Source organism: Choloepus didactylus, chromosome 15, assembly GCF_015220235.1.
Source record: "Choloepus didactylus isolate mChoDid1 chromosome 15, mChoDid1.pri, whole genome shotgun sequence".
Lineage (NCBI taxonomy): Eukaryota > Metazoa > Chordata > Mammalia > Pilosa > Megalonychidae > Choloepus > Choloepus didactylus.
This window is the reverse complement of record NC_051321.1, coordinates 33,955,251-33,979,557: the sequence shown is the minus strand read 5'-3', so window position 1 is coordinate 33,979,557 and position 24,307 is coordinate 33,955,251. Positions and strand designations below refer to the sequence as shown.

Sequence of the window (24,307 nt, the reverse complement as noted above, 5' to 3'; positions counted from 1 at the left end):
GACATTACTTTAGTAACCACATGTATTTTTAAATGACGGTTTCTCAGCTAGGCCCAGGGGAAAGGAGTTTTATAAGTAATTGGCAGGGATCTTTGAATCAGAAACCATTTAAAAAAAGTTTTCCACAATGGTAACAATGTCCAAATGAACTAAGAGTTGTTGGTGTAGGAGATTTTCTTCCACAGTAATGTCTTTAGATTATTTAGTATCAAAGAATGTTCCATTTCCGTTTGATTTGCTGTGACTTTGAGAGCAATACAAGAATAAAGCTGCTTTTCTAATTCTTCACAAATTTCACTTGGAGCACGAAGCAGCAGACAGTCTTTGAGTAACTGATAGGCTTTTGCCAAGTTTGGTTGTATCACTTCTGAAGTACACTTCATTGTACTTGGATCACAGCTAGTTCTACAATCTGTGCCACAGACACAGTTCAAATCAGACTCACAGTGATGATCCTTAATAACTTCTTTAAGGTTTGTCTCTGGTACAATTTTTCTCATGTCCACCATTTTTAAATCATACTTATCATTATATCTTAGGTTTTTGGCACTAGTATCACACATGAGGAAGTTTCCATAGGGGCCGTGGAAAACATCTTCCACAAATTCTAGAAGTCCTATGGCTATTTTAACCTTTCTAGGCCATGATGGTGTGAGTAACTGATCCACACTTCTTCTGAATCTAGATGGAATAAAAAGTTCAATGACCCATGGAAGGCTTATGCCATAAAGAGAGGCATATTCAACACTTTCCATCACATATAGGTCACCACAGAATTCCATTAATTTGGGGGTATATTCTTTATCTTGAAGTATTACCATGAGAAGAAATTCATTTAATTGAAGAAGTGCCCATGTTGATTTGCTTCTCCCAAGGAAACCTGGCCATTGTTGTCTCCATCAGCTACTGTCAAGATGAGATTAACCAGTTCGGAGAGATTTCCTTGATCACCCAACTTTGCCTAGTAAAGAAAAGAATATGGCTGATTTTACAGGAGGAATGAAAAATATCTGTTAAGTTCATTTATGGAGATTGTCACCATGCTAGTAGTGATTTTGCTACTGAATCCCCATAAAGGAGCATGTGTTACATATTCAAATATTTATGCTTCGTAAGTGAAGTAGAACTATGTTTTATGTAATGGCAGGGATCTCTGAATCAAGCCATTAAAAAAAAAAAAATGCCCCAAATTGTTTTTTAGAAGTGGTAAGTTTCCTACAATAACAATGTCCAAATGAACTAAGTCATTGGTGTACTTTGCTAAATTTGTTAAGAAATGGCCACCCTAGACCCTTTAGATAACTATAGTTAAGCAAGACACTAAATATTTCCTATTCTATCCATACATTTACTTCTAAAATTGCAGTGTAATGTACCCATATCCAAAGAGTCAACTGAAAATTATATTTTGTAGTTACCACACACAAAAAAATGAAATTGATTCCAGCAGCCACATAGGAAAATAAGACAGATTTCTTTACTGTCACTTAAAAAGGAATTGATTCCTAAATTATGAAGAATAGACCACATGTGCTGTAGGAATTCAGAAATGGGGGCAACCAATGAGGACTGAAGGGATGAGGAGATATATGTTTTTAAACTGGAGAATGTGTACAGGAAGACTTAACAAGGGGTATGAACAAAGAGTTACAAGGGAATCAATTTCCTACTCCTTATCTTCTGCCTGTATTCTTTCCTAAGCTTATCTTCCTGAGAAAACACTTGCAGTTCTCTTGTCCCACTTCCCCTTTCTCACATTCTCCCCCCACCTTACAAAAGAAAGGTATGCCCTCATCATCTTACTATGGTTTATTACCCTGGTACATAAAAACCTCCAGTTTGCCAAATAATCCTGGTGTTAGCAAGGCCTCCTTCAGTCAATGTGTACCTGTAGACTTCATGTCTTTCCCTGACTTACATATATTTCTGCTAAAGACAAAGCATTCAGGAATGGATGTTTTGGCCCTTGGGTAGATATTCTGTGTTGGTATACACTGTAGAGTGGAAAAGTAGGCTTTAATCTAACTACATCACCTATTCCACCCCCTAGGGAGATTCTCCTTGAGAGCAAAAGCAAAGAGTACCTAATTAAACATTAAAAGTGATCATGCCTATTTCATCCATGTATTTCATACATTCATGGCAAGGTCTGGGTCTTATCTGTTATTCTTGGAATGAGGATATTTAAGATTTATAGAAATGCATGCTGAGAAATAATAGTGTGCTACAAAAGTGCAGAGCTCCCTCTCTGCCATAAGAAACAAGAAAGAGCTGAGTGATGCTCTCATCCACTTGTGAGTCAACTTGGGTCTCAGCTTTCTGTTTTACATTATTTCTAGAATATAGGGAAAGTTCATATTTACTTCTCACAGATCAACATTCTGCCTTCAAGTAGAAGGAAATTTCAATAAAAGTTAATTTTCTTAAATATCTATTCAGACTTGTAGTAAAAATATTTTCATTTATAGAAACACTTTCATTTTCCTTTGTCAAAGATTACTGGTGAGCACCCAACATATGAGCTGAAGAAGCAAGAGTCTCATTAGCCTCTCAAATATCTGTGCACCTGTAACTCCAAAGAGGAGCTCTAAACCAGTCATGATATACCTCCACAGTTGCCTCACGTCAACTGGAAGAAAATCTACTTTGGACAAAAGTGAAAGATCTGGGAGTAACTTCTCATGGGTATGTAGCATCTTTTTGGGTAATGATATGCTTTAAAATTAGATTGTGGTGATGGCTGCATAGTCTGAATATACTAAAACCATTGAATTGGGTAGCTTTTATGGTATGTAACATACCATAAAAACATGATTTTATAAAAAAAAACAAAAATGCTCAATAAAGCTGTTTTTTAAAAAGTGAAACATCTTATTGGGATACATTGACTAGTATCTTTTGGAACTTCAGTTTCATCATCATCTCTCTTTTTTTAATGCAATTTAATTGAGATATATTCATACACCATACAGTCATCCAAACTGCACAATCAGTTGTTCGCAGCATCACCACATAGTTGTACATTCATCACCACAATCAATTTTTTGAATATTTTCATTAAGAATAAGAATAAAAATAAAAATAACAGTAAAAAAGAACACCCAAAACATCTCATACTCCTCTGCCTCCCCCCATTATTCATTTACTTTTGGTTCCCCCTTTATTCTACTCATTTGTCCATACACTGGACAAAGGGAGTGTGAGCCATAAGGTTTCCACAATCACATTCACACCGTATAAGCTATACAGTTACACAATCATCTTCAAGAATCAAGGACACTGGATTGCAGTTCAACAGTCCCAGTCACTTCCTTTTAGCCATTCTAGTACACTAAAAACTAAAAAGTAATATCTATATAATGCACAAGAACAACCTCCAGAATGACCTCTCAACGCCACTTGAGACCTTTCAGCCACTGAAACTTCACCTTGTTTAATTTCTCTTCTCCCTTTTGGTCAGGAATTCACCTCCTCACCCCCCAATGCCACAATGCTGGGTCCAGGCTCATCCCTGGGAGTAATGTCCCACATTGCCAAGGAGATTCACACCCCTGGAGTCATGCCCCACATAGAGGGGGAGGGCAGTGAGCTTACCCGCCAAGTGGGCCCAGAGAGAGACAGGGCACATCTGAGCAACAAAAGAGGTTCTCTGGGGGTGACTCTTAGGCACAATTGTTAAGTAAGCTTAGCTTCTCCTTTGCAGCAACAAGCCTCATAAAGGCAAGCCCCAAGATCGAGGATTTGGCCTACTATAACGGTAGTCCCCAATGCTTGCGAGAATATCAGAATTCCCCGGCTAGGGAAGTTTAATATTTCCACATTTTCCTCAGGCCCTCAAGGGGGCTTTGCAAATACTTTTTTATTCTCTGCCAAATTACTCTGGGATGTATCGGGTTTCATATTAACCTGTACAAACCAACAAGAGCTTGCCCCCTATTCCATGTAATTATGGTGTTTGAATAAACTGATTATGCAAGTTAAATTATATAGCATGCTACAGGCAGTATAGATTTTATACCAAATAAACATCTCTTCCTTTGGTCTCACACAGAAGTTGAAGTTTTAAAACACAATCAATATCATCCTTTTCTCTTTAGTCTGGTTTACCTTAGTTCTAATCAAGTCTGTGTTCATATCTCTAATTGAAGTCTGACCTCTTTTTCAGCTTTTTAAATAGTTGCTGTATGGGGTAATGCTGACATTCATAGCTGCTGAACTCTGGCTCTGAGTCTCAGGTGTCACACAGATACCCGAAGTTACAGGGACCAACCAGGTTATACACACACAGCTCAACATCTCAGAATTTAGAGATAACCATTACAACTCATGAACAGACATGACTGCTGTAAGAGCTTACAATCTAGGAACCTTTACCATAAGCCTTCCCCTGATAACCTAGGCTGTCAGATTCAATTCTCAGAGTTTGCACATTATAGTTAGTCTATATTAGTGAGGAGTTATAATGTTTGTCTTTTCAATTCTGGCTTATTTCACACAATAAACTGACCTCAAGATCCATTAACCTAGGTGCATACCTCACAATTTCATTTCTTCTTGCCACTGCTGGGTATTCCATTGTATATATACACCACAGTTTACCATTCCGTTTACCAGTTGATGTACCCTTAGGCCACCTCCATCTGCTGCGAATCCTGAAAATGGCTGCCATAAACAACAGTGTGTAATTGTTCACTGATATCCCTGATCTCAGTTCTTCCAAGTATATACCCAATAATGGGGTTGCAGGACCATATGGCAATAGTCAGCTTCCTGTGGAACCACCACACTGCTTTCCAGCTGGGCTGCACCATTCTACCTCCCTACCAACAGGGAATAGGTACATCCCTCTCTCCACATTTTCTCCAGCACTTGTATCCCTCTGTTTATTTTTTTACATTTTATTCACACAACATAGAATCCACCCTAAGTAAACAATCAATGATTCCCAGTATAATCACATAATTATACATTCACCACTACAGTCTATATGAGGACATTTCCATCTCTTTCCCAAAGAAAGAGGAAAAGGAGAGAGAGAGAAAAAAAGAATAAAAATACAAAAGATAGATGAAAAATAAAAATCAAATACAATGAAAAGGTCAGACAACATCACCACCATCAAGAATCCCATATCACTCCCTTATATCCCCCTCTTACAGATATTTAGCTTTGGTATATTGCCTTTGTTAAAATTAATGGAAGAATCTTTCAAAGTTACTGTTAACTATAGACTCTAGTTTGCATTGATTGCATTTTTCCCCTATACCATCCAATTTTCAACACCTTGCAATGTTGACATTCATTTGCTGTCCCTCATTTAAAAACATTATAATATTTGTACAATTAATCACCATCATTGACCACTCTAGGTTTCGCTAAGTTATACAATCCCAGTCTTCTATCTTTCCTTCTGGTGTCATACATGCCCCTAACATTCTTCTTTCAACCGTACTGACATTCATCTTTGTTCAGAGTACTTACAATATTGTGCTACCATCACACAGAATTGTGCTATCCATTTCTAGATCTATGCAATCAATCCTGTTGAACCTTCTGTACTCCATCAGCATCAAATGCCCGATCTCTAACCTCTATATCCTGATAACATATGTTTTCAACTCTCAAATTTTGCTCAACGATGTTAGTCCATATTAATGAGACCATACAGTATCTGTCCTTTTGTTTCTGGCTAATTTCACTCAGTGTAATGTCTACTGTCTACCATTTTGTCTTTTGGATTTTATATGTCATATCTTACTTTATTTTTATTTTTTCCCTGCCTCTCTCTTTTTACCCTTACTGATAGTCTTCATTTCTATACTGTTCTCCAAATCTCTCTCTCATGTCTTTTCCTATCTGCCTGTAGTGCTCCCTTTAGTATTTCTTGTAGAGCAGGTATCTTGTTAACAAACTCTCTCAGTGTCTGTCTGAAAATATTTTAAACTCTTCCTCATTTTTTAAAAAATACAGTTTTACTGAGATATATTCACATACCATACAGTCATCCACGGTGTACAATCAACTGTTCACAGTACCATCATATGGTTGTGCATTCATCACCCTAAACAATTTTTGAACATTTTCCTTACACCAGAAAGAATAAAAATAAGAATAAAAAATAAAAGTAAAAAGGAACCCCCAAATCATCCCCTCCATTCCACCCTATTTTTCATTTCATTTCTGTCCCCATTTTTCTACTCATCCATCCATAGACTAGACAAAGGGAGTGTGAGTCACAAGGTTTTCACAATCACACCATCACCCCATTAAACTCTCCCTCATTTTTGAAGGACAGTTTTGCTGGATATAGAATTTTTGGTTGGCAGCTTTTCTCTTTCAGTATCTTAAATATATCATACCATTGCCTTCTCGCCTCCATGGTTTCTATTGAGAAATCTGCACATGGTCTTATTGAACATTCTTTGTATGTGATGGATTGCTTTTCTTTTGCTGCTTTCAGAGTTCTCTCTTTGTCTTTGACATTTGATAATCTAATTATTATGTGTCTTGGAGTTGGTCTACTCAGATCTATTCTGTTTGTGGTATGCTGCACTTCTTGGAGCTGTAATTTTATGTCTTTCATAAGGGATGGGAAATTTTCGGTGATTATTCCCTCCGTTTTTCTTTCTGCCCCTTTTCCCTTCTCTTCTACTTCTGAGACATCCCTGACATGTATATTTGTGTGCTTCATGTTGCCATTCAGTTCCCTGAGACCCTGCTCATATTTTCCCATTCTTTTCCTCATCTGTTCTTTTGTGTGTAGGATTTCAGATGTCCTGTCCTCCAGTTCATGAATCCTTTCTTCTGCCTCTTCAAATCTGCTGTTCAATGTCTCATTGTGTTTTTCGTCTCTTCTATTGTTCCTTTCATTCCCATAAGTTCTGCTGATTGTTTTTTCAAGCTTTCAAGTTCTTCCTTATGCTTGTCCAATGATGTCTTTATAACCTTCATCTTTTTTTGCCATATCTTCCCTCAACTCATTGATTTGATTTTTTAATTGATTTAGGAGATTTGTTTCATTAATAAAAAGTTGTTTCAATTCCTGTATCTCAGTTGAAGTGTAAGTCTGTTCCTTTGATTGGGCCATATCTTCATTTTTCCTAGTGTAATTTGCAATTTTTTGTTGTCTAGGCATCTGGTTTCCTTGATTACCCCAATCAGATTTTCCCAGACTAGAAGGGCCCATGTTTCAGGAGGAGGCTGTGTTCAGTAACAGTTTTCACTGAGGGTGAGACCCAGAAGGTTGTCAGACTTTCCTTGAGGCCTCTAGACTCTGTGCTTTTCCTATCCTGCCCAGCAGGTGGCACTTGTCAGCCCGCAGCTCCCCACTGGTGTAAAGAGGTGTGGTGCATTTAATTCTCAGGGGGCCCTGTCCCGGCCAGGGATTGAGGGTGTTGGAAGCCAAGCTTAAGCTGTTTCTCTCTCAATCCCACCCCCCTCAGGCTCTGGGTCTGAAGTCTCTGAGGGATGGCTGCCACATGAGCTGGGCCCCACCCCCCTCTTTTCTTAGGGAAGATAAGCCCTTTAGGGAATTGTCTCCTACACTTGAGTTTTTCCTTTGACTTTCTATCTTAACTCCATCCTTGCCTGGGTCAGTACTGACAGTTGAAAGTGCCTGAGGCTTCCTCTAATGAGCTGCTTAAAATGAGAGGGGGAAAAAAAAGGAAAAAAAGCGAGAAGTCCCCTTTTCAGAGCCAGTTCCCAGCCCTCCAGTTCACCAGGCAAGAACTGGAATTGTTACCTGGTTCTGTGTGCCCCTTTTCTTGAGGCACAGCCCTTTTCCAGTATTCTGATCTCAGCGAATTCCAAAAGCCTCTGTTTTGATTTATTTATGTATTTTTTTTTTTCCCATCAGCCCTGCCTCCTCTCTGAACCCAGGATAAACCTCTGGGCTCCTTTCCTGCTTGCTCTAGGTTTATCTGTGCTCATGTCCTATATTGAGTAGTCCAAATTTGTTAATTAAAACCACAATTGAAGCTTGGTTGAGTTACATTCCTTTGCTTCTGGCAGGGACTGCTTCTTTTTCCCACAGCAAAATTTTGCAACTCAGCCTGCTGTACTGGTGGGGGAGGGGCACCAGCTTCACAGTTTGGGGAGCTTTACTTACAGTTCTATGCTGTGATCTCAGCAGTTCCACCCATTCCTGACTGTTATACGATGTTGTCTGGGCACAGATGTCCCCCCATCAGTTGTTCCAGACTATTTTCCAGTTGTTCCTGCTATTTACTAGTTATTCTAGGGGACTAACTAAAGTCTACACCTCCCTTGCTGCCAACTTGCCCCGCCTCTTCCTCAATATCTTCTAAGCTTTTCTTTTTGCACATCTTTTTTGGGGGGGAGGAGTGGTTATTGCAATCACAAGTATATTTTTTAAAAAGTTTTTTCCTAAAGGATATTATTTCTAAAAGAGAAAAAAGGCAAAACAAGGAAAGCTATCAATTTTGTCCTATATAAGAAGCAAACCTAATGTCATCTCTGTTTCACAGATTAAAATCCAGAACAATTACTTTAGCTTCATGGTTTTTGTCTAATAGGAAGTTTTAGTTCATTTCGTAACCATACTCAAATTAAATTGAAACAGATATAATTAGAAAAAAAGATTATTTTATATGGTAAATCAATATTCACTCTTATTTGGGCACATCTCCCAGCTACCACTTTTTGTTTGTTTGTTTGTTTTTTGCTTATTTATTCATTTCTATCGTATTCTTAATAGCTTTATAAGAACATGTTGTAAATTCTACTGTAAATAATGCACTAAAACAATTATTTTTACACTTCTGTAAGCCCTGTACCTTTAGTTATCCAGTACCTTCTCTTCTTTTTGATGTTAATTTACCCCAGGTAGGTAAAACTGCACTCTTAAAAGCAAAGCATCCACTTATGTACCTGGTAAAACAAAGTGTTTCCAAAATGCAATCTAGGAGATAATACTCTGAACTTCAGAAAACCATTTTGTTTAATTAGAATTATTTTCTCCTTCTCAGATGTTGACATCTTTTTTATTATGTCAAATATATAATTTTAAGTGTAATATTTAAATCTAGAAATGAAATTACTAACATTATACATAATATTTTTACAATTCCAATTTATGCCCAACTGTAATGCCTTTTTAAGGAACTTCAAAATGACCTAGAAAATTGAAAAAGGTCTTTGTTTACAGTCAACAGGAAAAAAGCATGAAATGTATAACTTCCAATTTTATGTTTCTTAAATCTTGGTTTCATCTAACTTTAGCTGCAAAACCAAAATACCTCTAAGTGAAAGAGTAACAAGGACAATTAATAGTCATTTGACAAGTTTTAGTAAAGTCTTTTAGGTGTTAATTTCCAGAGATCGAAAAAGTGATTACTCCAATGAGTTCAACACATCATTTTGCAAAGAAGATGGTTACTAACCCTTTAAACAAAACCTAAGAAGGACATAGTCAAGTTTCAGTTGATATATTAGTAAAAACAATTGTAACTAGATCACTGTAAATTTTGACGTAAAACTTGGAAGAAGTTCAAAGGAGTGATAAATATTTGACAAAACTCTTCCCATTCACTTACAGTGTAAAAAGGTTCGTTGGCACATATATCTATGACAAAACCTAGGAATAGAATTAATGTTGAACACTGTCTCATTCTAACAAAAAATAATACTTATCTGATGATCCATGATGTAATTAAAATATTTAAAAAGCCACATCTATCTATTAACACAGTCCAATGAAAATTTACTTTTTTATGTAAGTAGCTATTCATCAAAATCTTGTGTACAGTTATGTTGTTTTCATATCCCAGTTCATTCATTTCCCTGACCTTCCTGACTTGATCAATTCCCCATCAGATGCTTTAGGTCCTCTCCTCTGCAGAGATTAAATGGTTGTAATTTTGCATTTGTTTATAAAAGTATTTCATTATAATTATTACCAACAGATGATAAGCTCAGTGAGGGCTGGGTGCATCTTTCTTACTTTCTTTTCCCCCTCCCACTGTATCTCCAGAATAGCATAGTATTTGGCATGTTTTAAGTACTCAATAAATATTTCTTTGAATAAATGAATAATGAATGAGATACTCATGGATCTTGGGCTGGAGCTGCTATTTCTCCTTTTAGGTAGTGGTAGTGACTCATCTGGTGAGTTCTAGTTCCTTCAAACTCCCCCTCCCCTACCCCCTAACTCCAGGCCTAGTCCTCCTTGGTGCCCTGCAAGTGTGAACAGGGACACCACGCAACAGAGTGGTGAGAGTGAGGCTCATCCCTTTCCTATTCTTGGCTTTAATTCTGGGAAGTTCTTCTGGAAGCAACAGGTCCTACACAGGGTTCAGGGGCCAGAACTGAAAGTAGAGTCCCTGCCACTACTTTGCAAGAACTTATTAAAAGGGAGTGAGCTTACAAATCAGTTTCTTCCTTTTCTTTTTTCCTTCTTTTTGTCCTTTCTTAATAGTGGTTCTCAAATCACCCAGGGGAACTTGTAAGACATGCAAATTTGGGGGCCCTAACCTAAACCTATCAAATCACATCCCTGGGAGTAAAGCATGAGAATCTGCATTTTACAAGCACTAGAGGTTATTCTGACCATACTCTGAGAAACTCTGCTTCCTTTCGGCCATACTATTCCAAACTTCTACATGGTGCTTGTCTCATAGGCTAAAATCCACAGCCTCAGTAGGGGGCAGCAAAGCTTAATAATGACTCAGTTACTGTTTCAAAAAATACTAACTACTGAGTGCCAGGCCCTGAACTAGGTGCTGGGGATACAATGATAAACAAACCAGATGTGGTCTCTTCTCTGGTGGAGCTCATGGTCTGCTGGGGGAGACAGGCATTAACAAGAGATGCACAAATGTAAAATTACAACTGGGATGCATGCTGTGAAAGGAAGATACATAATACACTGAAAGCATGTCAGGGGACTTAAATTAGTCTTGTAGGTTATACCATATAGGGAAAGTGACATTTGAAATAAGCTAAGAAGAGTTAATTAGGCAAAATCAGATGGTGGGCAGTGGAAGGTATCAAGGAAGGCAGAACCTTCTGGAAGAAGAAAACATTGCATTGCAAAAATCTTATGAGAGGACAAGGCCAGTGTTATTAGGGCTAGGGAAAGCACAGTTTGAGATGAGACCTGGGAGACAGATAGAAGCCAGAACTTTGCAGAGCTTTGAAAGTCACATTATGGGGATTGGTTTACATCTTAAGAACATGGATTCCACTGGAGAATTTTAAGCTGGAGTTGGGTGTCATGATCAAATTTGCGTTTTGAAAAGATCACTTTGGAGAAAGATTGAGGGCAGCAACCCTAGAAGATGGGTCATTATTCTTATTTTATAGATAAGGAAATGAGCTTTAAGTATCATAACTTTCTCAAGGTCAAACAGCTAGTAAGTGGCAAAGCCAGGTTTCAAACACTGATCTGCCTGACTCCAGAGTGTGAACCCTAATAAGAGTTAGTCAAAATGGAGGAGAGGGGAGGGGAGGGGAGGGAAGGGGAAGGAGGGGGGTGGGGGAGGGGGAGGAGTGGAAACAGAGAGCCTTACCCCCAATTTATCCCCTCTTCTATTTTATAAGCTTTTAAGGCTCACCAGAATAATTCAGGATAAACGCTCAAGACCCTTAACTTAATCACGTCTGCAAAAATCCTTTTTCCAAATAAGGAAACATTCATCAGGTCCAAGGATTTGATGTGGATATTTTTTTCCAGGCTACTTTTGGCCATCTTGGAGGTAGGATAGTGTATGCTGGTGCTTTATTTAGTATGATGATCAGAGAAGTTAAGTGACTTGTCCAGTGTCACATAGTGGCAAACCAAACTTTGAACCCTTGTACTGTGCTATTGAGCCCACTGTGCTATTCTAGCTTCTTATAATAAAAGATGGTTTATAAATGCCAAGATGTGTCATGCTAACCTAAGATAATTTTTAAACACAAATAGAAGATGCTAGACTACCAAAGGTGGGATTAAAGGTGTTCTTTATGTTATTTCTGTTTGTTGATGTGTTCTATTTTTTTTTAATCAACATGCATTGCTATATACTTTTTTCCAGGTATTTTCTATTGGTGGGGCATTATGTGGCATTTTAAAATTTTGCTTTATTGAGGTCTAATTGATGTACAATAAACTATGCCTAGTTAAAGTGTACAATTTGATGAGCTTTAACATGTCTATGCCCGTGAAATCATCATTGCAATCAGGATAATGAACATATATCTCACCCCAAAAGTTTCCTTGTGCTCCTTAGTAATCTCTCCATCCCGATCTCCCCCCTAATCCTCAAGAATAGGATCTTCGAAGAACCTATTGAGTTGAGGCCAGATTGAATCAGGGTGGGCCTTAATCCATTTTATTGGAGTCCTTACAAGGAAAGGAAACTGGACACCAAGGTAGAAGCCGGGACTCAGTAGAAGTCAGAAGCCAGCAGAAATCAGGAGCAGACACAGGAGGGTGATTGGCAAATGAGGGAGCATTGCCAGAACGCCCAGCCTCAGGAGGAGCCAGCCTGCCAAGGCTGTGACGTAAGACTTCTAGTGTCCTAAATCATGAGGGAATATATTTCTGTGGCTTAAGCCAAAGCGTTGTGTGATATGTGACATAGCAGTTTTGGAAAACTAAGACACCTTTTATTTATTTTTCTTGGCTAATGCACTGGCTACAATTTCTAATACCACAATGCATAGAAGTAGTAAGGGGGACTATCCTTACCTTTTTCCTAATCTTAGCAAAAACCATTCTTTTTTTTTTTTTTTAAACCATTAAGTATGGTGTTAGCTATAGATATTTTTGTTAGCTGTCAAAATATTTCTTTGAGATCTTCCTGTAACAGGACATTCACTTTTAGAGCCAAATTCCTCCTCTGATGGAGATTATATTCTTATAGCGGGAAGACAGACAATAAATCAATAAGTAAAGCACATTGAATGTAAAAAGGTGATGTATATAATGCTGAGCGAAATAAGCCAGGGACAAAAAGAGAAATATTGTATATTATCTACTAATGTGAATACTGTGAAACATGTAAAATAAATGGTTTATATTGTAGAATGTAGGGGACCTAGCAATAGACAGCAAATAATGAAGGGGGAATGATAATCTTATAAGAACAGATAAGTTATGGAGGGTAAACTTAATGTTATGGGAATGCTCAGGAACGATGTTGGTTTGTTAATTTCTGGGGGTATGGTAGGAACAAGTTCGCAGAAATGTAGTTATTTTAGGTCATTTGTTTTTCTTATTCCTTTCTTGGGTTATGGTCTGTTTATTTTCTTGGGGTAGGGTAGGAAAATGTTGGAAGTAATGTAGTTATTTTATGTTGTTTTTTTCATAATCCTTTGTTTTGATTTTGTTTGAAATGTTTTTTTTAATTGTTTGTTTTTAAATTTTTTGATGAAGTTAAAAAAACAATGAATTAATGTGTCAAAAAAAGTAAATGAAAATGGGGGAGGTGGGGAATGGAATGTTTTGGATGTTCTTTTTTATTCTAATTTTTGTTTTATTTTTTGGAGTAATGAAAATGTTCAAAGATTGATTGTGGTGATCAATGCACAACTATGAACAACTGAATGTACAGTTTGAAGGAATGTATGTTATGTGAATATATCTCAATAAAATTGCATTAAAATAAAAAGGTGTGGTATATCAAGGAAGAGGGATAGGAAGTATGGGTGGGAAGGATGGTTATAATTTTAAACAGGATGGTCAGGGAGGGTCTCACTGAGAAGTTAATATTTTTAAAAAGACTGAAGGCGGTAAGGGAGCAAGGTGTGGGGCGGAGGGAAGAGATGTGGTTAGAGAGGTAAGAGCTGTGTGTGTTGGGCAGATCAGGAAGAGCCTTGAAGGTTGTTATAAGGACTAGGGTTTTACTCTGAGTGAGATGAGAAGCTCTGGGAGGGTTTGGAGGATTTATATGATCTGGCTTACACTTCAAAGGATCACACTGTTTGCACTATTCAGAATAGACTCTAAGGGGCAAGGAGAGAAGCAGAAAGACCAGTTAGGAGGCTATTGCAGTAATCCTGTAAGAAATGATGGTACTTCGGACCAGGGTGATGGTAATGAGGATAGCGAGAAATGGCTGGATTCCGGATACAAGTTTAAATAGTGCCCACAGGCTTTGCTGTGAACTGGATGTGGGGAATGAGAGCAAGACAAGAATGAAGGATGATTCCAAGACTTTGGGCCTGATTGTCTGGAAGAATGGAGTGCTTTTCACCCCTTCATCAACATAGTATATTTTCAAATGCTCTAATCTTTGCCAGCCTGATAACTGAAAAATGGTAATCTAATGAGTTTTTCCCTGCATTTTAATTGTGAAAATTCTCAAACAGAAAAAAAAAAAAATTGAAAGAATAGCACCTATTTCATATTGACTTAAACAATAAAAGAAATTTATTAGCTCAAGTAATTGGATGTCTAGAGATACAGTGGAATTCAGGTTTGGTTTGACTCAGTGCCGTAACCATGGCATTAAAAATCTAGGGGAAGAGAGAAAGAACGAATTACTTCCTTATATGTTCTCTAAGAAAAGGGAAAAAAAAGAGAAACTTTTATTTGCCCACGTATTTTTATCTGGAATTGGGCCATGTGCCCACCAGAAACAATAGCTATGGTCAAGGGATGAGATTTTTGCCTAGTACCTTAAGCCTGGCTTGCAGTCCCTACTCCTAGAGCCAAGGGTAGAGTCAGAATTCTCAAATGCACATGGGTTACACACAGGGAAGGTGTCCACACCCAAATGTAGTTGAGATGTATACCAACAGAAGGAGATAAATGTCCTTTTTACCATGTCTCCATACCAAGTACTACAGCATTTTCGAGTTCGACATACTGCAACCCAAACTTTCCCTGCCCTTGTATCTCTGAGAAGAGGCCTTTTACTTCTCTGAATGGCCTGTGGCATTGATTTCCTGTATTTGTCAAATTTGCAGTCATCCTATTTGTTAATTCACTTCCTTCAGTTGCTTTCATCTTTCTTCACTGCTATGCTCCACACTGGGTATCATACCTCTTCTTTCATTCCTCAAAGCACCCAAACACAAGGCTGTTGTATTACCAGATTTAACTGAAAGGTTTGGGGTCATGGAGAGTGATGATAACATAGAACAGAACTCAAAATTGAACACCAGATGTCATTATTTGAAAGCTCCCTGATCAACCTCACCTTGGGGACTTGGGTGATTTTAAAACATGTTTGCAAATTGTTTGATACCTGTCCCATCAAAAGGTGGAGCCTAATTCCCCTCGCCTTGAATGTGTCCTGGAGTTAATGGCTCACTTTTAATCAATAGTATGTGGTAGAAGTGAGCAGAAGTGATGCTATGTGACTTCCAAGGCTAAGTCATAAGAAGAATTGAGACTTCCACCCCCCACTCCTTTGCATCACTCACTCTGATAGCCCCGGGAAAGGCCCATGTGGAGAGGAACAGAGGCCTCCCACCAACAGCCAGCACCAACTTGCCAACAATTTAAGTATGCCACCTTGGAAGTATAACCTTGAGCAACTGTTACGACTTCAGATGTCTATAGCCCCAGCCAACATCTTGATTGCAAGCTCATGAGAGACCCTGAGCTAAGCTGCTCCCAAATTTCCAACTCACAGAAACTGTGAAAGATAATAAATATTTATTGTTGTTCTAAGCCACTAAGTTTGGTGTAATTTGTTAGGCAGCAACAGAAAAATAATACAGGGACTCTCTCATGGGTGTTCTCTTCAGTCCTGTCTGCCACCATCTTGCATGGCACCCTCCTCTTTTCTTTCATCTGTTTTTTTCTACTTTCCTTATCAGACTTCTCCAAACCCAGTCTCTAGAGGGGACTGTTTAAAATTCCTGTATTTTATTATGAACTAACATACTTATTTATGTCCAAAACAGAGGTATTTTTTCTTCTTCCTACCAGGTCAACCAGCTCAAACTGCTGCCAGCTTTTAAAACAATTATTCTTTCCCTAATAGAAGTATATACAGGCAAAGTACTACAAAAGCAGAGAAGAAGCACCTAAGTGGACAGAGGAGTTCATGAGGGATGTGGAGAAGTGAATGAAACAACAGAAGTGAATGAAAGTCATTCTATACAGAAGGAATTACAAATACAAAGGTTCAGAGCTGAGAAAAGTATAATCAATTCAGAGAACTGTAAATATGAAAGGTTTCTGGGTGAGGCTACCTATTGGGGAGCTTGGAAGATTTGTTGGGCTAGAACCTAACAAGTACTGTAAGACAAGTATTAGAAGACTACTTGTAACAGAAACCGCTGATTCAACTAACTTTAACATAAGAATAATAAGGAATTTAGTACCTCAAATAATAAGTCCATATATAGGGCTACTCAAACGTTGGTTAACTTAGCAGTTTAATGGTGTCATCAAGGATCCAGATTTTTCCTATATTTCTATTCTGTTATTCTAAGCCTTGTATTCACATGGTTGAAGGATGCAATGCCTGGAGCTTCTACAGCCATCTTAATATTACATCTGGAGGTAGAAAAGGGGGCTTCTATTCTCCTCTCATGATGTAAACTTTTTATTGATTTATGCTTGTGTCTCTTTTTAACATGGAGAAAACCTTTCCCAGAAATATCTCCCCTCCACCCCCATCCCCAGCAGACTTCCCTTCAGTATCATTGGCTAGAATTGCATCACATGCCCATGCTTAAACCAGTATTTGGTGAGGAAATGAGCCCACCATGACTTACTTAGACCAATCACAAACTCTCTGGAGCTGGGGTGGAGACTAGCGTCTTTCAAGCATATGGACAAGTACAGGAGTATGGTTACTTGAATAAAATTGGGGTTCTGTTAACAAGGAAGAAGAGGGAGTGCTTGCTTTTTGGGTAGACAGCAAGCAGAATCTACCCCACCATGCTAAGGAATTTGGGCTACATACTGAAGGATTTTAAACCAGGAAGTAGCATGATTAGATTTCACTATATCAGAATGGAAGGGCATTCAGGAGGCGGATAAACCTGGAGGTAGGGCCACCAGTTAGACGGCTTCTTCAGAAGATAATGGAAAGGATTTTGGGTTCTAGAATGAAGAACACCCATTGAATGGAATGGGGAAGTAAAGTAGAGGGAAGAGATGCTAGAATGACTTCTTAGGTGAATCACTGGAGTATATTTCATCAAGGTTGGGACTATGGATGGAGGAGATTTGGGTGGATAAGTTTAGAGATGGTGAAACAATGAGTTTGATTTTGGATAATGGAGTGTGTAAAAGAATCATGAATAGAGATGTATAAACCTGGAAGGGAGAGTATGGAGTGTGGAATAAAGGAGAATTGATGAGGGGAAATGAGACAATACAGACAAATGACTTCTAATATGGGACTAGTTTGGCTGATTTTGCTCAGGGCTGATTAGTTAGGAACATCTTGAGAAAACTGCAAATGTAATTTTAGATATGGCTTTAAAGAGTAATTAAAAATCTGTTTTGAAATACGAGATTCTATAATTTGTTTCAATATGTTGAATTATAACAAATGAGACAGAGAAATAGTCTCAAACCTTCTTTTTTGGCCTTGCTGACTGGAAATCTCAGAACCCAGCCCTGTGAGCTGTTAATCAGAGAAGCATTCCAGGCCTCTGTAAAGAACCATGCTTTACAAATGCCCAAGGGCGTGTGGACTTACTGAAGGAAGTATTATCCAAATCAGAGGGACAAAGAAAGTGTAAAAGGAAGATGTTAGGATTAAACACTCTTTTAGTTTCATGATAGAAGTTATGATATGAATTAGAGGATGTTTCAATATATTTCAGAATTGTAAATTAATATAGTTTCTAAACTATATGAATTAAGTATTGTTTAAAACCTACATAGGAATTCTGCTTCTAATCAAAAATACCCATTTAGTAGAACCCTAGTTTGAAATATGTGTGGGTTAGACTTAGAACTGCACAGTTGGAAGGCAACTTCAGGAAACTTAGAAAAAAAAGAATTCCAAAACATTTGTTGAGTCCTTTCCATGTTCCAGGCACTAGAAAAATAAAACTGGGCTCTTGAATAATAAAAATACCTTATATTTGTACAATTTTTGAGATGAGTGCGAGCTTAAACTGCTATTCTACTCAAACGGTATCACAACTCAGCTTAGCCCGAGGACCAGGAACATGCCAGGCATGGCGTTAGACATGAGTTTAATAGGACTTACTTATAGGAGATAATTTGTTCCACAGTGGTGGTGGGTCGGGAAAGATGGAAGTTAGCACTCTGCAAAAGCAGTAGGGATAGGGTTAGGGTTAGGGTGCCAGGGGGTGGTTTATAAGGGTTAGGATAAGGAAGATGTGAGAACCAAGTTTCAGCAGGGTCTTGTGACACAAGGATGTGGAACTCTGTTATTAACAGTGATCAGGGGAGGGGAGTTTCAATGCTTTCTTAACAATACATTTTTTTCCTCCCCTGAGGAGGTCTGATGACCTTTAAAGTCTGTCCAGGTCTAGTACGCGGCTACATGAAATCATTATGGGGGCTCTGGGGCTCCCACAAATGGCTTCTGGGGTCCTGGATAAAATGAAACACTTGAAGCAGATGAGAAAGCTAAATTAGAAAGACCAACCAGGTTGGGAGGATAATGGAGGAAAACAAAAAGCTATAAGAGACTGAATAGACAAAGGGACAATAGCCAGACTGAATGGGACAATAAAAGTTGACCCACCACTTCTGCAGCAACCAACTCCAAAACATCAGGATGTGGTCAGTGACCATCAGCTTCCCTATTGTTTTGTCCCTACTTCCAACTCAGGACCAACCAACCAAAGCCAAATATGCTCCACAAGTCAATCAGGTAAGATGCTCTGCTTCCAGTTAGCTCACCTCCCATTCTCCCAAACCAACAACCTCCAATCAGAGAATTTGTGACACCCCCCTACCTCCCCCCATTAAGCTTTCTCACACCCCTGACAGCCTACTAGCCTTCCAGGCTCTGCCAGACTCAAGTGAAGGTGGCCACCTCCCTCACTATATGAATATGTGAATAGTCTCCGTTAATTCCATAATCAGCCATTCATTTACTTATGGTACACGAATTGAGGCAGTGTCAGCACTGATAATATGTGGAAGCCGGTAGTCTCTGCCTTCAAGGAATTCCGTCTAGTGGGGCAGAGAGACACAGAAACGTAACTATAATTTAGCGTGCTAAATGAAACAGACGTTTATTGAGGGGAGGTATAGGTCAAGTTAGGCTTTCAGGGGAAGGTGACCCTTGAACCGAGTGGTAAGGGACGAGTAGGAGTTGGCTGGGAGAAGAAGCGGGGAGTGGGATGAGAAAGTTATTCAAGGAAGCGGGGAGGCTGGTTGCAGAGGCAGCAAAAACTAAGGGGCCATAATCACAGGGGAAGCAGGGAGGGGCAGAAGATGAGGCAGGGTCCTATCGTGCGTGGTCATGGACGTGCCAAGTTCGAGACAGCCTGGACTTTATCCTGCCCACGAAGCTACCTCTTGGGAATGAGAGAGATGCCTGGGGTAGGCAAGGAAGAATGAAAACATTACCTTTGTATATAATACTGTAAGGTCCGGGAGGGCAGGGACACGGCAGCTCAGGTCCCGCACACAGCAGGCAATCAATGAACGCTGAACGAATGGAAATAAGCACTTTGGAGTACACGTCATTGCCACTAAATTATGTTTTTCTTATGGGACAAGACAATTAACGAGGCCGAGACATGAGTCTGGGAGGCGATAGGGAAGGTTTGAGGTGGGAGAAGCGCCATTCTGGCGGGGAGGATTGTTGGGCACAAAACCTCCTATAGGTTGTGAGTAAGGGATGCACTTCGGTCGCTAACACCCCGAGAGCCATCCACAGAAGCTGCTTTGCATTGAAGACCGCGGAGAAAGCAGTCAGTAGAGAATTCACGCCTCGGAGAGGGAAGTGAGCACAAGCCACCACACGCGCTGGGAACCGCTCACCTCGGTGCCCACCGCGGCCCCTCCAAGCGGAGCCACAGTACGAGGCCCTCCGGGATTGGACGCGGCTCGAGATTCTGGGGCGGGCATTAGAGGCGGAGCGTTCTGGGGATTGGGTACCCTGGAGGACGGACGTGAGGCTGAAGGAGCTGGTTCGCCAGCGGCTTGGGCTGGGTGGAGGGCCGTCCCCTCTCGGCGGGTTCCCTGTCAGTCATTGGCTCCCTGCGGTTTCCTTGGGGACGTGGCGCCGCCACCAGCTCGGGCCCTCCTTCCGGCTGAGCGAGAGGCCGCAGGGATCCCCTTCTGTCCCAATGCAGTGGAGCTGAGAGCGCCGGCGGGCCTCTGGATCCCGTGAGTGTGAACCCGAGAGGCGCGGAGGGGAAGCGGGGACCTCTCCACCCCCATCCCAGCCACCTGGGGATGGCTGACTTTCTCGAGGGCAGAGCTGATCCACGAGGACGCCCCGCTCCCAGGGAGCCGGGGTAGGGTCCACTGAGCCTGAACCCGGGAGGGAGGTGGGAGCTATGGCCGTCTGGTGAAGCTCTTGTCTCGGGAACATTGCTGGATGTAAGACTGAAAGCCAACCAACTCTTCCCCAGGCTGCAGACTTAGGAGATGCCTGGGACAAGGAGGCCACCTCAGAGCAAAAGGAAAAGGAGGTGACAAGTGTTGAGACCACTGAAGGGAACCCATGGCTAGGTAAGGCTGCACCCTTTCTCCCCGGCTGGGGCCTCAGTGCCGGGTAGCAGGTAGGTGGAGCGACCTTGGCAGACTGTTACAGTGAAATTTCTCTTAAGGCTGCACCTGGACTTTTGCCAAGACCATCAACGTTGTATTCTTTTGAAGGCAGATATAATGATAATTTCCAGCCCATAACCCCGGAGTGGTGGTGTGAGTCTGATCCGTCAGCCCGGAAAAGTGCTAGGTTGTACCGTTTTTTCAAATTCCCCATTTGAATGAGGCGAGGTGCTCCTTGGCGAGGTTACCAAGGAGAATTTTTGCAATTAACTTTGAAAGCAGATAGACTGAGGTCCTTTTGAATCTATACGGAGGTTGAATTTCACAGTTGGATACACTTTTTCATACATTATAATACTCTGAAGCTTTTATAAAGATTAATGTGGATCTACAGTTCCCTATATGGGACAATTGTCAAATAGATTAAGCAGGGTTGGAGGTGAGGTGGGGGAGAAAAACAAGACAGAGTGGTAGGTATGGTAGCATTTGTGTAAAACCAAAGGAATGGAGACAGACAGACAGACACACAAATATAGATATATTATCGTATATATAATATGTAATTATTCTTTGTATACACACACACACACACACACAAATCCCTGAAAAAATAGTAGAAATGATAACAATGGCTGTTTTTGAAAGGGACATGGTGACATGGTGGGGTCAAGGCAGAAGATTCACTTTTCACTGTATATCGTTTTGAACAGTTTGATTTATTTTTCTACCATGTACATATATTACTAATTAAAAAAAATCAGTTGAATAAATTTTCTGACTCTCCAGAGTCTTGACAGCATCCTTGGTGGGAATGCTGTAGTTGCTCTGATTCTTGAATGTTATGAGGTTGCCAGGGAGACTGATGATTTTTTTTCCTTAACATGAGATTAGTTCTTTGAATTGCACCCAAAAGTGAAAAGTATGGAAAAGAAGTAGATAAGGCTTTTCTGATTTATGCTGTAGAAGCACCATGAATCATTTTGGTCCTTTTCTAAAATTCAAGACTAAAAGAACATTTAGTTCTGCTGAAATGAATTTTTCTTTTATTGAAAGGTCTTTTCTCCAATTTAAGGGCCATGTTTTAGCCATCAGTTGTAGACACTTCTCAGACTAACTAATGTTTGTCTCATTTCAGGATCAGTTTTTCCTACCTCTGCCCAGCCTCCTGGTACTTCACTGTGCCCACAGTGAGCCCATTTCCCCGTCAGCGGGTGGCATTCCTGGGACTCTTTCTCATCTCCTGTCTCCTTTTACTTATGTTAATCATGGACTTTCGATCTTGGGGTGCTTCCTTACCACGCGACAGGCAATATGAAAGGTGAGTCAGCTTTATATCACTCTGATCAGCCTTGGGCTGAAGTCAATACGTATTTTGATGAGCTGTTTAATTGACTACTACCTTTGACCCTTTTGGGGGATAGTGTGCTTTTATCAGTAACACGGTATGCTGCTTATTACATAAAGAAGATCTTAAGCCTCATTTGGCAGTATTCAGTTTTGGATCAGGAATGCTGATACTGCATTTTAACAATGAAAGGCATTTTTCTAGTTTCTTGGTTTGGTGTGCTAAGACTTAGGATGCAGAAATATTTAAGATTGTTATGTACTCTTGATGAATTGACCCTTTGTCATTATTAACTGATCCTCTTTTCCTTGCTAATATTCTTTGCTAGGAAATCTACTTTATCTATGACTACTCCAGCTTTCTTTTGATTAGTATCAGTGTGATATACATATATTTTTTCTTTTTGCTAAAAAAATTTTTAATTAAAGCAGTGTAGGTTTACAAAAACAACAAACAGAAAGTAGAGTTCCTATATACCCCACTCTGACACACCCAGTTTTCCCTATTATTAACACTTTGTGTTAGAGTAGTAACCTTTGTTACAATTTATGAAACAATATTATTATAATTATGCTATTAACTTTAGCACACTGTTTACATTAAGGTTCACTCATTGTGTTGTACACTATGGGTTTCTATTTTGTATGTATGGTAGCATATATAACCTAAAATTTCCTTTTTTTCCCCTTTTCTAATATATAATTCATTGATGTTATTACTTATGCAAAACTTTTCCATCATCCCAAAAGAAACTTTGTACAAATTAAACATTAATTTCTCATTTCCCTCCCCCACTCAGCCCCTGACTTTATGAATGTGCATATTCTGCTTATTTCATATGCAGGAGATTATACAGTATTTGTCTTTTTGTGTCTGGCTTATTACACTCAAGGTAATGTCTTCCAGGTTCATCCATGTTATAGCATGCATCAGGACTTCATCATTCCTTTTACAGCTGAATACTCCATTGAGTGTATATGCCACATTTGTTTGTCTGCTCATCTGTTGATCCACTCTTGGGTTGCTTCCACCTTTTGGCAGTTGTGACTAGTCCTGCTTTAAACATGTGTGCAAATGTCTGTCAAGTCTCTGCTTTTGATTCTTTTGGGAATACTTAGAAGTGGGATTGCTGGGTCATATAGTAATTCTGCATTTAATTTTCTGAGGAATCGCTATACTGTTTTCCATAGCAGCTGCAGCATTTTACATTCCCACCACCAAGTTATGAGTGTTCCTATTTCTCTACATCCTCTCCAAAACATGTTATTTTTTGTTTTTAAAGTAGTAGCCATTATAGTGGGTGCGAGATGGTATTTCATTATGGTTACATTTGCCTGATGGCTACATGACTTTAGGCATCTTTTCATATGTGTATTGTCCGTTTATATATTTTTTAGGGGGAAATGGCTATTCAAGTCTTTTTTCCATTTTTAAATTGGGTTGTGTCTTTTTGTTGTTGACTTATAGTAGTTATTTATGTATTCTGGACATTAAACCCTTATCAAATATATCACTAGTATGATTATCTTTTTCTATTCTTTTACTTTTTTTTAAATATTCATTTTATTGAGATATATTTACATACCACACAGTCATACAAAACAAATCGTACATTCAATTGTTCACAGTACCATTACATAGTTGTACATTCATCACCAAAATCAATCCCTGACACCTTCATTATCACACACACAAAAATAACAAGAATAATAATTAAAGTGAAAAAGAGCAATTAAAGTAAAAAAGAACACTGGGTGCCTTTGTCTGTCTGTTTGTTTGTTTGTTTCCTTCCCCTATTTTTCTACTTATCCATCCATAAACTAGACAAAGGGGAGTGTGGTCCATATGGCTTTCCCAATCCCATTGTCACTCCTCATAAGCTACATTTTTATACAATTGTCTTCGAGATTCATGGGTTCTGGGTTGTAGTTTGATAGTTTCAGGTATCCACCGCCAGCTACCCCAATTCTTTAGAACCTAAAAAGGGTTGTCTAAATTGTGCGTAAGAGTGCCCACCAGAGTGACCTCTCGGCTCCTTTTGGAATCTCTCTACCACTGAAGCTTATTTCATTTCCATTTACATCCCCCTTTTGGTCAAGAAGATGTTCTCTATCCCACGATGCCAGGTCTACATTCCTCCCTGGGAGTCATATTCCGCATTGCCAGGGAGATTCACTCCCCTGGGTGTCTGATCCCACGTAGGGGGAAGGGCAGTGATTTCACCTTTCAAGTTGGCTTAGCTAGAGAGAGAGGGCCACATCTGAGCAACAAAGAGGCATTCGGGAGGAGGCTCTTAGGCACAATTATAGGGAGGCCTAGCCTCTCCTTTGCAGCAACCGTCT

The 24,307-nt window shown here is 39.5% G+C and overlaps 1 protein-coding gene and 1 pseudogene across 2 annotated transcripts in view; one reads left to right on the top strand and one right to left on the bottom strand.

Moving 5' to 3' along the window:
- Positions 1 to 33: 33 nt before the first annotated feature.
- Positions 34 to 19,972, bottom strand: LOC119509867 (annotated as a pseudogene).
- A 150-nt stretch (positions 19,973 to 20,122) lies between these two features.
- The window catches only part of ENTPD7 (ectonucleoside triphosphate diphosphohydrolase 7), a 63,485-nt gene continuing 59,300 nt past the window's right edge, over positions 20,123 to 24,307 (top strand). Inside the window, exons 1-3 of one of the 2 annotated variants that reach the window (XM_037803994.1) lie at positions 20,123 to 20,233; positions 20,482 to 20,581; positions 21,756 to 21,938. In XM_037803994.1, coding sequence (XP_037659922.1) covers positions 20,574 to 20,581; positions 21,756 to 21,938 — 191 coding nt within the window. In that variant the 5' untranslated portion in view covers positions 20,123 to 20,233; positions 20,482 to 20,573. The remainder of the gene's footprint in view (positions 20,234 to 20,481; positions 20,582 to 21,755; positions 21,939 to 24,307) is intronic. The other variant, XM_037803995.1, reaches the window with a different exon arrangement.